This window comes from Osmerus mordax, chromosome 1 (assembly GCF_038355195.1).
Source record: "Osmerus mordax isolate fOsmMor3 chromosome 1, fOsmMor3.pri, whole genome shotgun sequence".
NCBI classification, from domain to species: domain Eukaryota; kingdom Metazoa; phylum Chordata; class Actinopteri; order Osmeriformes; family Osmeridae; genus Osmerus; species Osmerus mordax.
This window is the reverse complement of record NC_090050.1, coordinates 21,627,523-21,645,042: the sequence shown is the minus strand read 5'-3', so window position 1 is coordinate 21,645,042 and position 17,520 is coordinate 21,627,523. Positions and strand designations below refer to the sequence as shown.

Below are 17,520 nucleotides of genomic sequence, written 5' to 3'. Positions count from 1 at the left end.
TTTGTTAATGATCTACTGTTTGGACAACGTGCCTGATACAGCATGCTGTCTCATTGGCTACTGTTGTCGAGACTCCAGCCTACTCACAGACCAATGTATGTCGCAGGAACAGTCTGGTGCTCACGTCAACTCGGATAAAGAGATTTCATCGACCGATGTTAAGTTTATTAGTGTTGATCAATCAAGTCTGTAATCGCAATTATACGTTTAGAGATTAGTGATGTCGGTAGCCACTCAGAGGACCATGCATTGCTTGAAAGTATTACGTGTGACTAACTCGGCAGCCGAGTGTCTGCTAAAAGACGCATCTAAAAGATTTCGGTTTGGTAAATACAACTGCGGTTTAGTAAACTGTCATAACGTTCAACCTTCACAATTCTTCAACACAAGCACAACAAGTCGGCACCAGCGGACTCCTACAGATATTGATCATGCGCAAGTCAAAATGTGAGTTCCCTCTCTCCGCAAAATACATCCTGTTTACCTGGTATTCAACAGATATTGCCATTCAAAGAAATAATTAAATACAGCGGTATGGACATAGCCTAGTGTAGTTTATCAATATTGTTACATTGACCTTGTTACAGAAAGACTACAGGGAGGCATCCGGTTGCTGACAATGTGATTTGTTTATTACTAGGCCCGTTGTTCATAACTGGACCCATCAATTTTTTCCAATGTGAATGTCTCGAATAGATAATAAACAAGTAGTTAACTTATCTCTTTCACGTCTTCACTGTATTCAGGAGTATGAGCAGAAAGGGCTTGTTCTCCGGAGTGGAGGACATGCTTTTCTACACCATCACCGAGGGACAGGAGCAGGTCCCTGTTTCTCACTTCATCTCTGTGAGTACCTGTTATCTCCTGCTACGTCAGGCCAGCCAGACCTTATCACAGCTCACTAGGGATGCCGGAAACTTCTTCACCTGACAGACAGATACTGGTGCGGTCAAGGGGCTACTGAGGATACAAACTTCAGTCAATACAGATCACTTAAAGTGTGAAAACAAATTATTAACTAATACGACACTGGAACTTTAGACTACAAGCACCAGGCATTTCTTCGAAGCAAAGACTCCAGAGATAGAATGGAGTTCTTGTTTTGGGATGTGTTTCTGACACGAATCTTAGCTTTCATCACACTTGCTATTCCTGCTCTCGCATATCTATGTGCAAAGGATATTTGAGACGTAGACAGCCACCTGCTGCATCAACACTAACATTTTTTTAGTTTGAGGAGGTAGGTCATTAATAAGAAAAGACACAAGATATTGTTACAAGCAACTGTATCATGTCCATTGATGATAAATAATCACTCGGTAGATTTTCACACTATTGTGCCATAGGTTTCAATGTACCTCAAACATGTTCAGATTCCTATCTGCAGCAAATCAGCAATGAATGATTGCATACTGTACATCCTCTGTCTACAACCTCTTAATTTGTCCCACTCCCCAATCGTCCCTCAAGGCCTTGAGAAGCACTGGTCTGCTGACCTCTGACCCCCGCCTGAAGGACTGTATGAACAAGCTGCGTCATGTGGTCAGGGATTCTGTGGGTGATGTCATGATGGACCGGAAGCTCTTCCACAGGTACGGCCCGGTGAGATTGGGTCAGATTAGACCAGATGCCATTTCATTAGATTAGGTGAGATTAAAACAGCCTTTATATCGATGATGGATCCTGGGTTGAGCCTTAAGTAATCTCTCCTCTGTCACACCCATTGCCGTCTCATTGGGGTAGAGAGGAGCCGTGGACCCGGTCCTCCAAGCTGGTTTGTTATAAGTAGGAGGTCCGGAATTGAGGAGAAGCTTCTGAGACTGCTGGTGGTGACCTGTAGAGTGAGTAAAATAAAGTACAGCAGAGTAATGTAAAATTAAGTAGGGTTGTGTAGAGTAAGGTACAGCAGAGCAATGTAAAGTGGAGTAGAGCAGAGTTGAGTAGCCTGTTGATGCCACCCCTGCTGGCCTTTTACACAGTGCATAGCCACCCGGCTCATCATCGTATCGCTGTCCATCTCATTTTACCACCAGGTGCCAGAATGACTGGATGAGACAGAGCTATTCTTAGATTAACCCTCTCAACATTCCACATCAATGAAAGATTTGTCGCCTCCCTCCCCCTCTTTCTTTCCCTCTCTCTCTTTCCTTCTCTCTCTCTCTCTCTCTCTCTCTCTTGCTCTCTCGCTCCGTCTCACACACCCACTATCTCTCTTTCTTACTGTCTGACACACACAAACTATTCTTTTCAATCTATGTTGTTTTGTTAGGTATTTTTGTTTCACTGAACAGTGTGTGAGAACAGTGGAAATGTTCAGTGTGTGTATCTGTGAGGCCTGTGACTAGTCTGGTCTTCCGTTCTATAGGATCAGGTTAGATTGATAGATGGCAGGTGCATCTGTTTTGGAAATACTCACTCTCTCTCTCACTCTCTCTCATTCTTTCTCTCCTTTTCTCTCCCTCTCTCACAAACTGTAAACAAAGACACAGTCTCTCTTTCCATCTCGTCTCCTCTATCGGCCTATATTAATCTTTGTCTCATGCACAGACACGATCAGAGGAAATACTCGAAAGGAATATGAAGTGGATGGGCCGTGCTGTTACATGATTCCTACCCCTCTTAATGGCCATCGTCTGTGGCAGGCTGATAGGAAATGTTCAGAACTGTTGTGGAAACTACAGCTGAGCCGAGCCGGGGAGAATTCAAATTCCTATCGGTGTGAGCACACACGGCTAATTATACTCTGTGGATCCTCTTAACTGCAGTACATGTGGCTTCGCTCTGTGAGCCCTCTGAGCTGCCCAAAACAAAGGCTGATAACCTCATTCAACATCTTTGTTGATTTTGGAATCGAGCCAAACACTGTCACTCTATCACGTATTAAGAGTCATACATGTTTACCTCTGAGCATCTAGTGAGAGCACAGCTGAGTCTTCTAGTGGCTCAGTAGTCCAGTATTTCAGTAGGAACTGTGCAGTAGTGAAGTAGCCCTGCCCAGCACTGAAAGAGTTCAGAAATCCCCTCTGTGAGACTTCACAGAGGGTTTTCTCTGGTCAGTTGGTAGATGTTTTAGTGGCTCAGTGATTGAAATCCCACCTCTGATTGAGTATTTTGTCCTCAGATGTGTGGGAGGAAACATCGTTCTGCTGATCCAAGCCTTCAGGAAGAAGTTCATCATCCCAGAGTTTGATGCTTTCGCCTCCAAGATCAACCAGATCTACGACAGGGTCCAGAAGCAGACTGAGGGCCATGTGAGTCGTGTTGTTTACCTATTCACACCTACTTTACCTCACATCATATGTATTTTCTCTCTCTCTCTCTCTCTCTCTCTCTCTCTCTCTCTCTCTCTCTCTCTCTCTCTCTCTCTCTCTCTCTCTCTCTCTCTCATTCTCTCTCTCTCTTTCTGTCTCTCTCTCCCTCTCTCTCTCTCTCTCTCTCTCTCTCTCTCTCTCTCTCTATCTATCTCTATCTCTCTCTTTCTCTCTCCCCTCTCTCTCTCTTTCTCTCTCTCTCTCTCTCCCTCTCTCTCACTCGCTCACTTTTGGCTTGGCGCACTTTATCTCTGTCTCTCATTCTCTTTCTAAATCCTGTAATTCCTCTATACCATATGGCTGTGCCCATATGTGATATTACTATTCATGTACTGGACTTGATTTGTAGTTTTGCTGTCTCCCTTTACATCCTGGTTACAGGTAGCTGACTACATTCCCCATCTGGCTAAGTTTAGCCCTGACCTCTGGGGCGTGTCTTTGTGTACCGTGGATGGACAGAGGTAGATGACGCTGACTGACCTAGGATCACTGATAAGCCTGATTAAATGACTCCTCTTACTACATCCCTTTCATCCTCGCCCTCTCACTTCTTTTATTTCCCCTCCTTTCTCACTTTCCTCCCCCTTGTCCTCCCCTTCTTCTCTTCTTTTCCTTCTCTCCGTGTCCCCTATTTCCCTTCCCTCTCTTCTCTCTTTCTCCCTGCCCCGTGCAGACACTCCGTGGGGGACACCAAGATGCCGTTCTGCCTGCAGTCATGTGTGAAGCCCCTGGAGTATGCCATCGCTGTGCACGAGGCCGGCACTGAGAAGGTGCACAGCTACGTTGGCATGGAGCCCAGCGGTCTTAAGTTCAACAAGCTCTCCCTCGACGAGGAAGGTGGGTAAGGCCCCTCTTCCCACTCCCACACAGACTACCTAATTGGATGTCAACGTCCCTAGATGTCAACTCAGCTAGAAAAGCCTGCTAGGGTTTCCACACAGTCTGTGTTGTGGGGGGTCTCTTAACTGTCGGTGTCTTTCTGGGGGCGTTTCATGAAGCCTAACCACAGAAAATATTAGACCACAACATTAGACCATTTTCCTTGGTTTTATTAGGTGCGAGCGCAATTAAGTACATGCTATTAGGAGAGGGTGGAAGCATTGTGTAACCCAGGTCATGTGAGGATGCAACACCTGCCATTCCAGATAGCTTATCATAACGGACCCTGTGGAGACGTAAACTCAGCTTGTTAACCAGAGGTTCTCAAACCACTTTCTTTTTTTTCTACATGATGTTAAAACACTAGTGATTATCAGCTGGTTTCCTCGTTGCAGATAAACCTCACAACCCAATGGTGAATGCTGGAGCCATCGTCATCAGCTCTCTGATCAAGGTAAACAGGCAGCTCTGACCCGACCCTGACCTGCTGCTCATATAACGTTCCCTGTGCAGGGACCAGTCTCGCGTCACTGACGCCGCCGGCAAACAGGCGCTGATCTCACTATCAAAATCAGTAGCTTCATAGAATTTCTTCAGGCATCAAATGCTACGAGTTCCGATAATAGTTGGAAGGAATTGAAGCTATTGCAGAGTGTTTCAAGTTGACCTCAAATTTACCTCAGAAGATGATCTTTTGGGTTAGGGTTTTGTGGGTAACTGGGGTAACGTTAAAAAACTAAAACATGTTGAATCAATATTTGAACCAGCTAAAGGCATGTGCCTCTAGAGTATGAAGCTAGTTGTTTTCCAGAAGAAAATCTATATTGTCTGTTATCATTCAGATTGACACATGATTTGTGTGGGTTTGTGTATTCTGGTTAGATATTTGACTAAAATCAAATACACATTACGGCAATCTAACTAAACACAGCTGAAGTTTAGAACAGAATTAATAAAAAGTTTGACCTGAAAGTCTTTGACCCATTTTGACGTAGGCAGGTGTCCCTGACCCAGATCAACCGGCCAGCCTACACCCCCTTTTTTAAACAAGGAAAATCACTACTTTGTCACTGTAACTGGTCACAACACTGGACTGTTCATTACAGTCATTATTATAACTAACCTATGTACAGTACCTTGTACATTGTTGAATCTTAACCTTTGGCATTTGTGTTTTATCAATGCTTGTGGAGCTAGCTGTTAACAGATACATGCAGTAGCTTCTAAACTAGACTTAGCTAACATGATTAGATCTTTACAAGGTGTTCTGTAACTGAGGGTACTGTGTCGGCGCTAAGGCACAGTTCAGTTCTAACACTTCTGGTTGTATGGCAGGAGGCCAGATAAGCAGACAACATCAACGTTTGTAAAGATTGATAATGAGATGTGAGGCTATTTATATTGAGGCCTGATAGGTTTTAGAACACCACCCCCTAGTGGCAAACTGCACACAGTACAACACATTGGATATTAGGTGTGTATACTGAAATTATTTCAACAGCAGGTTATTAGTGTTATGTAACCTGTGTTATAAGCACTCTAGAGAGCAGATCTAAATAGGAGTGGGAGGACATGAGAGGTTTTTTAAACTTTTACATATTTAAGTGACTTTTTCCTTCAGGCCTTTTGTTAATGGCTGTGTTTATTCTGTCTCTCTCTGTGTTCCAAGCCTGGTTCTAACAAGGCAGAGAAGTTTGACTATGTAAGTAGATTATGGTGGTGTCACTCTGTCCACTTGGCATGACATGCTCTTTACACTCACACACAGTCTGTATATAACATACAGACTCTCAGCAGCCCCCCCCTCCCCCCCATCCCAAATACACACAATTACACACTACAGACGATTTCACAATCACACCAAAGTAAATACATGTTTACTTGTGTGGTCATTAGCAAATACCCATGCAGATCAGTGTTCTAGTCCTGCTCTCTCTTTAGGTGATGGACTTTGTGAAGAAGATGGCTGGAAGAGAGTACGTGGGCTTCAGCAATGCTACGTGAGTTACAGTAACTACATCACATCCTGCCTTGTGTCCTATCTTAAAGTGAGTCTGTCTCCAAGCCTGAAATCCATAATATAAAATGGTAGATACAATTTAAATACTCAATGGTATAAAGTAGAGTCTCACTTAGAGTCTCGGCTTGTTGAACAGTATGTGAACGTCGTTTTACGGTCGTTCGTCACTCACAACTTTGTGTGTGTTGTCCTCGCTTACAGGCCCTGAACTGAGGGGGTGCACTGCTCTGCATTATTGATGGCTCTGTATCGATGACTCCTCTGCTCTGTGTCTCAGGTTCCAGTCCGAAAAGGAAACGGGCGACAGAAACTTTGCCATTGGATACTACCTCAAAGAGAAGAAGGTCAGTGAGGACACAAGCAGGCTGTTGTAGGAGCAACCGTGGGAGTCATGAGAGAACAGCACATCCTTTTGATTGACACACTGACGGACTGACTGGTTGATTGGATGGCTGATTGGATGGCTGATTGGTTGTTTGATTAGTACTTGCTCTGATTTAAGGATTAAACTACATACGGTGCAAATTCGCAGTAGAAATATCAATACAGAATAATGTTGAGAGGGAGTGTATTGGTGAGCTCGATCCCAAGGGTTTCTGCTTTGCACCTGCAGTGTTTTCCTGGTGGGGCAGACATGATTGATGCTCTGGACTTCTACTTCCAGGCAAGCTGAGCAATATTACCGTTGTACTCATGAAGATGAAACTATTTGAACGTCAATGACAGTTCTGCAGTATTACAGAGGAACAACTTAACAATAACATACAATACAGCCATAACAGAGTAATATTAACACTTGCCCGAGTAACAGAGTAACATTTGTAATAGTAACAGTACTATGTTAATAACGATTTTTAAATTGGATTTCAAAGTAACGCACATGTGAGAATACATGTTAAGTAGCGATCTGTTTTAAGAGAATACAATTTTAATAGTTAAACGATACTACTGTGAGATGCTTTGGAGTTGGCCTCTTGGCTTATTATTCTGTGTGACGCTGTGGTTGTCCTCTCCCACTCAGCTGTGCTCCATCGATGTGACCTGCGAGTCTGGGAGTGTCATGGCCGCCACTCTGGCCAACGGCGGCATCTGCCCAATCACAGGCGAGCATGTGCTGAGTGCGGAGGCTGTGAGGAACACGCTGAGCCTCATGCACTCCTGTGGCATGTATGACTTCTCTGGACAGATGGCCTTCCACGTACGTTGTTTAGACACCGTTTGGACAAAGTTGTGTTGCCCGATTTCCTAACCGCTCAGCCATCTGACTCCCCCCATTGGAAGTGGCTGACAAGGTTCCCCCACCTGTCTCCTCAGGTGGGCTTGCCTGCTAAGTCGGGGGTTTCCGGGGCAGTGTTGCTGGTGGTTCCCAACGTCATGGGAGTGATGTGTTGGTCTCCTCCTCTGGACAGGGTCGGAAATAGTGTTCGAGGCATCGACTTCTGCCAGGTTAGGTAACGCATGAAGCTACATCGCTAGCCTCTCTTTCCCATTCATGAATCACTGAATTATCATTTTTATGGGGGAAAATGTACAGTGCACATCAGTTTGAAATGCTGCACCATTCTAGATCCTTTATCCTTTGGAACTAATCAAACTCCACCATTCTAGATCCTTTATCAACTTTTTTGTTTTTCCTCTTTCCATCCCAACCAGGAGCTGGTGTCGTTGTTCAACTTCCACAACTATGACAACCTGAGGCACTTTGTCAAGAAGCAGGATCCTCGCAGACAGGATGGGGATGACAGGGTATAGTGATGCCAGAGCTAGGCTTTAGTGATGCCAGAGCTAGGCTTTAGTGATGCCAGAGCTAGGCTTTAGTGATGCCAGAGCTAGGCTTTAGTGATGCCAGAGCTAGGCTTTAGTGATGCCAGAGCTAGGCTTTAGTGATGCCAGAGCTAGGCTTTAGACCCCATACCAGCCACCAGGAACTGGAAAAGAATGTCATGGTTCAGGAATATATGAACCATCATGTGTAGCCAAAAGCAGTGGCCAGGAGATGCGATAAGGTTGCTGTCAGAGTCTAAGAAAGCCTGAGGGATGTAAGTCTGTCTCTCTGCTGTCTGTGTTTGTAGAACAAGTCTGTGGTCAACCTGATGTTTGCGGCCTACAGCGGAGATGTGTCTGCCCTGAGGAGGTATGTACCTGAACAGCTCTGGAATAAATTGAATTTACATTTACATTTAGTCATTTAGCAGACGCTCTTATCCAGAGCGACTTACAGTAAGTACAGGGACATTCCCCCCGAGGCAAGTAGGGTGAAGTGAATTGAGAGACCACTGCATCTTTTTCTTTCATTTTTCCAAAAGTTGACCATTTCGAGTGAGGAACAGAAGGGTAGAATTTAATGGTCTATCGATTGTTTCCAGAGCTTTAGATTATGGTACTGTACCATAATGTATAGGAAATGTATAGCTATTATGTATTTCAGTAGAAAGAAAGAAAAGTGTCCTATATTTACATTTAGCAGACGCTCTTATCCAGAGTGACTTACAGTAAGTACAGGGACATTCCCCCGAGGCAAGTAGGGTGAAGTGCCTTGCCCAAGGACACAACGTCAGTTGGCATGACCAGGAATCGAACTGGCAACCTTTAGATTACTAGCCCGATTCCCTCACCGCTCAGCCACCTGACTCCCTATATTTTCATCTTGTTAATATCTCAGGTTTGCCTTGTCATCGATGGAAATGGATCTGAAGGACTATGACTCTAGAACAGCCCTTCATGTTGCTGCCGCTGAGGGTGAGCTGGTTTCAGTCATGCTGCTATTCATACCATGCTTCAGTATAGTATTATATAATACATAACATTATATAAAAAGATAATTTTCTATGCTATACTTTGTCATGATTTATTGTACTCCAACATGATTTGCGTGTAAGACATTCATTCAGAGCTTAACCCATTAGGATTCTGTGTTATCTCTCAGGTCACATTGAAGTGGTCCGGTTTTTGACAGCTGCTTGCAAAGTGAACCCTTTCGTGAAAGACAGGTAAGAGGCACGTACATCCTTGCTTACAACCTTCCTCTACTCTGACCCCTCTGTCAACAGTCATTCTAATCCGACACGACCGTCTCTCTAACCTGCAAGGTCACCTCGAGTAATGAGTTGACTTTACAACCGAATCCCATGTGACAAGGCATCGCGTTCAGCCTCAGCAGGTACGCTACCGCAGTACGTGTTGACGACTGTGCGTCTGTGCTTGCAGGTGGGGCAGCCTGCCTGTGGATGATGCCATGCAGTTTGGCAACGAGGAGGTGGTGAAACTCCTCCAGGAGTACCAGCAGCTCTGCAAGCAGACCAACATCCAGCAGGAGCCAGAGGAACCCCCTAAGCTGGAGACAGTGGAGGGCATGGTGTGACCCTCTGCCGGAGCCTGGACTGGACTGAAATGTTTTACAAATACTCGGAATAGCAAACAATCCCACAATATCATAGGATTACTGATACTCTGGTACTCTGAGTACTCTTGAGTACTCTGAGTATTCTGAGTACTCTGAGTATTCTGAGTATTCTGAGTATTCTGAGTATTCTGAGTACTCTGAGTATTCTGAGTACTCTGAGTACTCTGAGTATTCTGAGTATTCTGAGTATTCTGAGTATTCTGAGTACTCTGAGTACTGCTCAGGAGATTGTGAAGCACAGTGTGTGACACCCTGGTCATAAGAATACCATGCTGTAGTAGTTGTCTAGCCGTCTAGCAAATATCTTTAGGTGATGTAGGTGAACACTGTTCTGGCACTGTGCTCTCATGATAAATGGAATGTATTTCCTGTACTAGCAATCCAATCCCCAAAGCAAGGGAACGCCTGAGAATCCTGAAAAGGGAATCAATGTAAATACTGCTTAGCTTGATTGTAAATAACAAAGTATATTTGCAAATAATTATTTTACGGACACTGTTTTTATTGAACTTATTCTCCATCACTTGAAATTCACCAAAGTGGTGGTACCTTTTGTGGTTCTGAATATGAGATCTATAAAACATTTTCATATTTTCACGAGACGTGTGTGATTATGTCTTTAGATATAACATTCTACTCTAGGTAATTGTGTTTTGTATTCTTCATAATACAAGGAATACTGTTATGAACGGACAGCACATTTTGAATAGGAATATAATTTTATTCGAGAATGTGTATGACATCTCGCAACATCTGCTGCATCATGTACAGATAAGCCTGAGGAGGTGTGAAACTCCAACAGGCTGTCTTGGTGCTGGTCATGATGTCACAGTCGCCTCAGGTCTGGTCCTCTGCACTATCTCATGATCTGTCAGAGAACAGCGAGAAAAAGGCTTTGCTTACGTTAGAAAGAATATCAAAATGAAAATAAATCCTCTTTATGTAAATAAAGATCGCACCTCTCCTTCTGGATAGCGTTATTGCAAAAAATAACAATCACTTTAACTATAATCAGATTAAATCACAATTAAACTATTGTGATTTGGGATGTACTGACCCCGTCCATCCAGCTGATGTAGTTGGACACGCGGGTGAACACGGTGGGCTTCCTCTGGACGTTACAGCCCTGGCTGGAGACAAAGCTGGTCACGCCGTGGACCACGTACTTGCCGTTCACCTGGCAGTTCAGGGGGCCTCCGGAGTCACCCTGGAGGAGAGAAGGCATTTCCTGTTGAGTGTTGCCACTTCCTGTGCTAAACTACAAAATCTGGGTTCCTATATATATATTTTTTAAATACTGTCAAATACTTAGCTAGTGATGTGTGTTTTTCTATGAGCAATCAGTTCACAGTATCAAGCAACGCTTCTCAGATCGGCTGAATCAAGTTGACCTCTACCGTGGGAGAAGGTTCCAATTTTCCTCACCTGGCATCCAGACAGACTGCCGCCTCCAGCGCAGACCATGGAGGTCTTGACACCACCACCCCACCAGCTGCCACTAGAGCAGGTCCTGTGGTCCACCACAGGCAGGTAGGCCTGCTTCAGCAGGTCAGATGTAGAGCCACCACCTTGGGGATGAAAGGAGTCAGAGATTCATCCACTATAGTTTATGCAGACATTGTAATGCAGCTCCTTCTTCAGGAGAAGACCAGATGTCTTCTGAGCATGGCCTTATAAGTCCCTTCAGGTCCCCTATCTTCATCAGAGCTCCACACAGCATAGCGGTAACCCTGCAGAGCAGGACAGTGTGTGTGTGTGTGTGTAGTGTATTTGTCTCACTGGAAGTGCGTCCCCAGCCGGTGATGTAACAGGGGTTGTCGTGGGGCAGGACCTGTCCAGAGGGGGGCAGGGAGGCCAGCTGGACCTTGGAGTTGAGAGTAACTTCAGAGGACAGGCGCAGAAGAGCGATGTCCCACCTGAGAAACACAGGAAGGAATTATGAAGGAGATACAAGAAATCACTCAGCCTCTCCCTCTTTTCATTTGTGTCCTGACAAGGAGCTGAATTTAAAGGTTATTGTTTTGAATGTTATGACTAATTGGGCGTAAACAATTTTGAGAATGGATTATAATTAGACTGAGGGACTGTTCCTAATTAATAACAGTTTAACCTTGTAGGAACATTAGAAAAACAACAACCTTTGATTTACTCAGCAGAGAGGAAGGTTATTATTAAAGTGTTGCTCAAACCTGTCAAGTTAAAGTATATTCAATCATCGACTTACGTAATACTGTAACAAATCAACACAACACATTGTGCAGAGTATCTAACAACATTGTGTTATGTAAATAAGACAAAAGTTATATAATGCTCATTAAATTGTGCTTTAAAGGGTCTGGTTATCTATTACTGGAGCTTCTGGTTCATTCCTTGACAGATACAATGTGTATCAACACAGATTTCAACAGAGTGGCATCTCAGATTTCTCTGACCCGTTGTTGATGCGGTTTGACACCCAGTTGGGGTGTGTGTACACCCTGCTGACGGAGATGTACTGCTCATTGCCCTCGTGTTGGGAGATTCTGTGATCCCCGACAACCACACGCCAAGTCCTTTGGCTGTAGACACACACACAAACATCAAAACAGATGCACACAGACAGCTTAGAGGAATAAGAAATTGTGTGTGTGTGTCTGTGTGCGTGTCAGCGTGTGTGTGTGTCTGTGTGCATGTCAGCGTGTGTGTGTGTGTGTGCATGTCAGCGTGTGTGTGTGTGTGTCCTACCTGTCCACACAGTGAGCAGCAGTCATCACCCAGCCTCTCCTGATCAGACTTCCTCCACAGGTGTGGCGGAAGGAGCTGCCAGACTTAAACTGGAGAGAGATCTGATGGGGAGAGAAGAGGAACATGTCAAATGAGGTACAAATGCTTCCTAGTTCAGTCAGCTAAGTCCAGGGATGTCTGTAAATGCCGAGTGTCTTTGAATGTGTTACCTGCCAGGGCCAGGAGTTGGGTCTGGCCACCTCACCACCCACAACTCTCCCCTCCACACTGTCCTCCAGGTCCTCCAGGAAGCGAGGCTCTGGCTCCTGCTCTGCCAGCACTAAGAACACACAAGAAGAAGAAGTCAGACTGGCTGACTGGCTGATTGGCTGGCTGGCTGACTGGCTGGCTGGCTGGCTGACTGGCTGACTGGCTGACTGGCTGACTGGCTGAGTGCTCCCATCCAGTGCTTTTTGCTCTATTATTCTATTAATATTTTTCCTATTACTTTTGTAATGGAAACAGGGTGACCTCGTGAGACATACCTTTGCCTCTGGTGACTAACCTACTCCAGGAATGTGTAATGAACGAATCAATCAAAATCACTTTACCTCTGAACATTCATTTGACCCACATCACCAGGAGCACTTGCTTTCGTCTCTAGTAAAACAGCCCTCACCATCCTGAACGACCCGGTTCGCTTGGAGACAAGACAGCCATGCTCCAGGCAGGACTCACCCAGGGCTGCGAGGACTGTCAGTAGGAGTAGCTTCAGCATGTCTGTCCAGCGGCGGGGTCGAGTGTGTGTGCACGTTTAGCTGCATGTCAGCTCAGCTTTTAAACTCTGCTAGTACAGCATGCACTATCCATGCCCTGTGGAGGAGGCCTTCAACCCTATACCCTCATTGGCTGTAGATTGGAGTCTCACAGCCCGGCCCAGGTGTGACCCTTCTCACGGTATAGCTGACATCCACAGTTCAGCTTTGCATTTAGAAAGGTTGGGGAGTTCTTTGGCTATCATCTGCTGGTTATGATGTTGGTTGTGTTTTTGTAGGGAATGCTTCTATCAATCTACTTGGTTCTGGTATCCGTCCTGTGGTGTTGTGCTGATCCTCCACTTCCCAGCCAGGGCCGGATCTCGGCGTGGGCAAGGCTGGGCCCACACAAACGACAGCATTAATCCCAGCCCTTTGGCTACAACTGCTTAAACTGCCATGAGCCAACTGGGAGCGCTGATTTGGAACTCTAGATGTAGTATGTGTTTCACCATCCATTTTCTTGTTTGTATTTGTATCTTAACTCTTGATGAAGGACACTGTTCAGCCCGTGGGCCTGCACTTCTCTGTGTCACCAACCGTCTCTGGAGGAGGGGATCCCTCACTGAATTGCTCCTCCCGTGGTTTCTTCCACTTTTCCTGGGAGGTTTTCCTTGTCTTAGAGGGTTTAGGAGCAGTTCTCTGGGCAAGATATTGACTGGGTGCAGGAAAATCAGTTACATCGTCCAACTGTCTGGGTCAGGAGTTAAACGTATGGTTCCACAGTCCCAATAGAACCTCCGCTTTTACCTGGAATCCATTTTGTTCTGTTATTGGTTTGTTCAAAGCTTGTTGAGCAACACACTTGGGTAACCTGCAAAACCAAGGTTGTTCTCAGCCTTTCCCCAGCAGTCAGAGAGCCTGTGTAAAGAGAAGAAACTAGGATTAAATCCTCATGTAGCTGTGCTCTGTTGCCAGCTCAAAGGCAACAGATAATGCAGCACTTTCAACTGTTGATCGCTGTATCCTTGATTATGACACTTTTCTTCAGACATCTGATTGCATCAGATGTCTATAAACAAACCATTGCATTTGCTGTGATTACTCATGTGCAAAGTTGTTCCTGGTGCATTTGACAAGGTATCCAATCGTGATTCTAGGCTTGGATTGAACATTAACCCTCACACAGTGAGCAAAACATTTAACCTTCTCTAAATCACAAATGGATTCTTGTGTTATGTCTGCTGTATCATATTAACCTTTTTACCACTGTGATGTTACAGGATGTGTGGAAGGGCTGCAGTGGCTTATTATACTGTACAGGGAGGATGTAAATACATGAACTTCATTCACAAATAAACCCTAAAACAAATATCATTATGAAACCAATCCCACATGTAATAACCAGAGACCACTATGGAATAACTTTTGAATGCAGATTTTATTATCTTTAGTTGCAGTCAGGCAGAAGGTTTTGTGATTCAGGAACAGGTCCTTGGATTTGTGTTCTGTCTGTCTCTGTGGCTTGTTCTTATATTCAGGCCATGATCTGGGAGGAAGGAACACGATGACAGTTAGAACAATCCTAGGGATTCAGGTGGCTGAGCGGTTAGGGAATCGGGCTAGTAATCAGAAGGTTGCGAGTTCGATTCCCTGCAGTGCAAAATGACGTTGTGTCCTTGGGCAAGGCCCTTCACCCTACTCGCCTCGGGGGGAATGTCCCTGTACTTACTGTAAGTCACTCTGGATAAGAGCGTCTGCTAAATGACTAAAATGTAAATGTGATTCTAAATCACAACAACATCCTGGACATTAAAACATATATTGCCTGGGATTATTTCAAACCTTGACAGCTATGTTCCTTGTTTCTCTGATGGACCAATAAGAGCCCAGAAGGTATCACTGACAGGCTGTCTTTACAAAAGCACCAGGAAGTCCTGCAGCTGTTTTGAAACATTAGAAAGTCATTCTGTATATGCATCTCTGATACTTCCATAAAATCTTTGCCAAACTATTTGAAGGAAGACCATTGACAAATATACCTATAGATGGACAGACTGAGTGCACATCACAGTTTGGCTTCTGACATGTTCATTTAAACCCCGGTCAATCTCCCATGAACAGACGTAGTACTGACCCCATCCATCCAGTTGATGTAGTTGGACACTCGGCTGAACACGGTGGGCCTCCTCTGGGCGTTGCAGCCTGAGGACGACACAAAGCTGGTCACACCGTGGACCACATACTGGCCGTTCACCTGGCAGTTCAGGGGGCCTCCGGAGTCACCCTTGAGGAGAGAGAAGGGGGGGGGTAGAGTAGAGGGCTGTAGCTTGAGGACTGTGTAGGGTCATGATGAGTAAGACATTTCCTTGTACTTTTAAAGCTGCTTAATTGAACAAGAACAAGGAAAGAAGCTTTTAGAGAGTGTGTCTACCACAGCAAGGTCGACTCTGTCAGGGACTTTCTTTTCGTGAGCCCTTCTGATTCCTAAGAGCAGTTTTACTCACCTGGCATCCGGACAGGCTGCCACCTCCAGCACAGACCATGGAGGTCTTGACGGTGCTGCCCCACCAGCCACTGCTGGTGCAGGTCTTGTGGTCGACCACGGGCAGGTAGGCCTGCTTCAGCTCAGCAGACAGCTGCCCACCAGCTGGGAGGTAAGAGGAGTCATGAACAGACATTTCTATATATTACAAAGTCAAATGAGATGTTTCATATCATAGACACATGTACATTGCATTTCAACATATTCTCCTGTCTAACTGTCTTTTCGGCTCCAAGCGGCCTTCTACGTGGAAATGCAAGATCCCACGCCAGCATAAAAAGCCTGGTTTAACCTAGCAATACTAGCAGACCTAGCAATACTGAAATGTAATTGCCTTAAGGATAAATAATGGACTTATTTAATTGCTGATTGTGTCTGTGTGTGTGTAGTGTGTGAGTCTCACTCTGAGTGCGTCCCCAGCCGGTGATGTAACAGAGGTTGTCGTGGGGCAGGACCTGTCCAGAGGGGGGCAGGGAGGCCAGCTGGACCTTGGAGTTGAGAGTAACTTCAGAGGACAGGCGCAGAAGAGCGATGTCCCACCTGAGAAACACAGGAGCAGTCTGCAGATCCATCTCTGTACTCCCCCGTATTTGAAACCGACGCTTCGACTCATCTCAGACTATCGCACAAACACCTCATTCAAATCAAGCCTAATGCTTGATACTGTATATGGTCCTGGGTTGGGGATAGATAAGATGGTTTGCCTACTGACCCGCTAGAAAGGTAGTTGGCGTCCCAGTTAGGGTGGATGACGACTTGGCTGACGCTCACGTATTGCTCTGAGCCTTCGCTGGTGTAGATGTTGTGGTCGCCAATAACCACACGCCACGTCCTGGGGCTGTGCGTGTGAGGAAACACATGTTCATTACACTGCCTGGCTTCCCATAAGGCCACTCGGGTTTTTATATTGTTTAGCAGATGCCACATCAATGCAGCTTGTGCATGTGAGTGTGTGTGTGTGTGTGTGTGTGTCTGTGTGCATGTCAGCGTGTGTGTGTGTGTGTGTCCTACCTGTCCACACAGTGAGCAGCAGTCATCACCCAGCCTCTCCTGATCAGACTTCCTCCACAGGTGTGGCGGTAGGTGCCGCCAGACAAATACTGGAGAGAGATCTGACCCGGACAGACAGATGACACAGTTTTGAGATACCAAGATTTAACGCTCTTCTACTAACGACATACGGAATACATCAAGTGCACTTGATTTACATGACAGGACGGTACTGTCTGTGAATGTGTTACCTGCCAGGGCCAGGAGTTGGGTCTGGCCACCTCACCACCCACAACTCTCCCCTCCACACTGTCCTCCAGGTACCTGGGCTGGGGCTCCAACTCAGCCACCACTGCAGACAGGAAACACACATGCCTTTACACACACACAGACACACACACATGCCTGCGCTCATGAGGAGAGACCGAACATCAGAGAGAGAAGGTCAGAGAGAGAAAGACGGATGGAAAGAGGAGAGAGAGGGCCGGAAGGAGAGAGAGAGAGAGAGAGAGAGACCAAGCGAGAAAGAGAGAGTGTTTTCAGGTCACAAAAAGGCTAATGGTCAAGTCTTACCCAGGGCGGCGAGGACTGTTAACAGGAAAAATCGAAGCATGTCTGCAGTTTGTCTGTTGGAATTGTCCACAGGAGAGTTCTTCTCTTATACCCTCAGCAGAGCCTGCTGGATGGGACCAAGGACTGTTTACTCAGCAGGTGCCCATCTGTGCCGTATCACATTGATATCGCATGACTCGGAATGACCTTTTTGTAACCTTTTCCAATGTTAATGAGACAGGATGAAGTTAGATTGGGAGTGAGAGTGGAGAGATAGAGAAAGTGTCAGGGATGGGAATCCAAGCCTGGTCTGCAGGGATAGAGTGAGCAGGAAATGTCCTTTGACAGTGACACATTCTTAG

General features: G+C 45.6%; 3 protein-coding genes across 3 annotated transcripts; 1 reads left to right on the top strand and 2 right to left on the bottom strand.

The window, feature by feature from the left end:
• The first annotated feature begins 81 nt into the window (after positions 1-81).
• On the top strand, positions 82-10,210 carry LOC136935041 (glutaminase liver isoform, mitochondrial-like). Its single transcript, XM_067229410.1, has 18 exons — positions 82-447; positions 747-846; positions 1,471-1,592; positions 3,122-3,251; positions 3,693-3,772; positions 3,985-4,148; positions 4,586-4,644; positions 5,860-5,892; positions 6,132-6,190; positions 6,488-6,554; positions 6,824-6,874; positions 7,232-7,408; positions 7,525-7,656; positions 7,864-7,956; positions 8,283-8,344; positions 8,873-8,949; positions 9,137-9,200; positions 9,418-10,210. The coding sequence occupies exons 1-18, from the start codon at positions 221-223 to the stop codon at positions 9,569-9,571; spliced, it is 1,851 nt and encodes a 616-aa protein (XP_067085511.1). The 5' UTR covers positions 82-220; the 3' UTR covers positions 9,572-10,210.
• Positions 10,211-10,319: 109 nt separating this feature from the next.
• LOC136935207 (elastase-1-like) lies at positions 10,320-13,106 on the bottom strand. The gene is made up of 8 exons (XM_067229411.1): positions 13,055-13,106; positions 12,547-12,656; positions 12,338-12,438; positions 12,046-12,171; positions 11,393-11,529; positions 11,039-11,181; positions 10,671-10,820; positions 10,320-10,481 (listed from the first exon to the last, which is right to left on the bottom strand). The coding sequence occupies exons 1-8, from the start codon at positions 13,092-13,094 to the stop codon at positions 10,470-10,472; spliced, it is 819 nt and encodes a 272-aa protein (XP_067085512.1). The 5' UTR covers positions 13,095-13,106; the 3' UTR covers positions 10,320-10,469.
• A 1,387-nt stretch (positions 13,107-14,493) lies between these two features.
• Positions 14,494-17,219, bottom strand: LOC136934875 (elastase-1-like). The gene is made up of 8 exons (XM_067229409.1): positions 17,180-17,219; positions 16,858-16,958; positions 16,628-16,728; positions 16,329-16,454; positions 16,020-16,156; positions 15,579-15,721; positions 15,209-15,358; positions 14,494-14,620 (listed from the first exon to the last, which is right to left on the bottom strand). Exons 1-8 carry the CDS (start codon positions 17,217-17,219, stop codon positions 14,609-14,611), a joined length of 810 nt encoding a protein of 269 aa, XP_067085510.1. The 3' UTR covers positions 14,494-14,608.
• Positions 17,220-17,520: the final 301 nt, after the last annotated feature.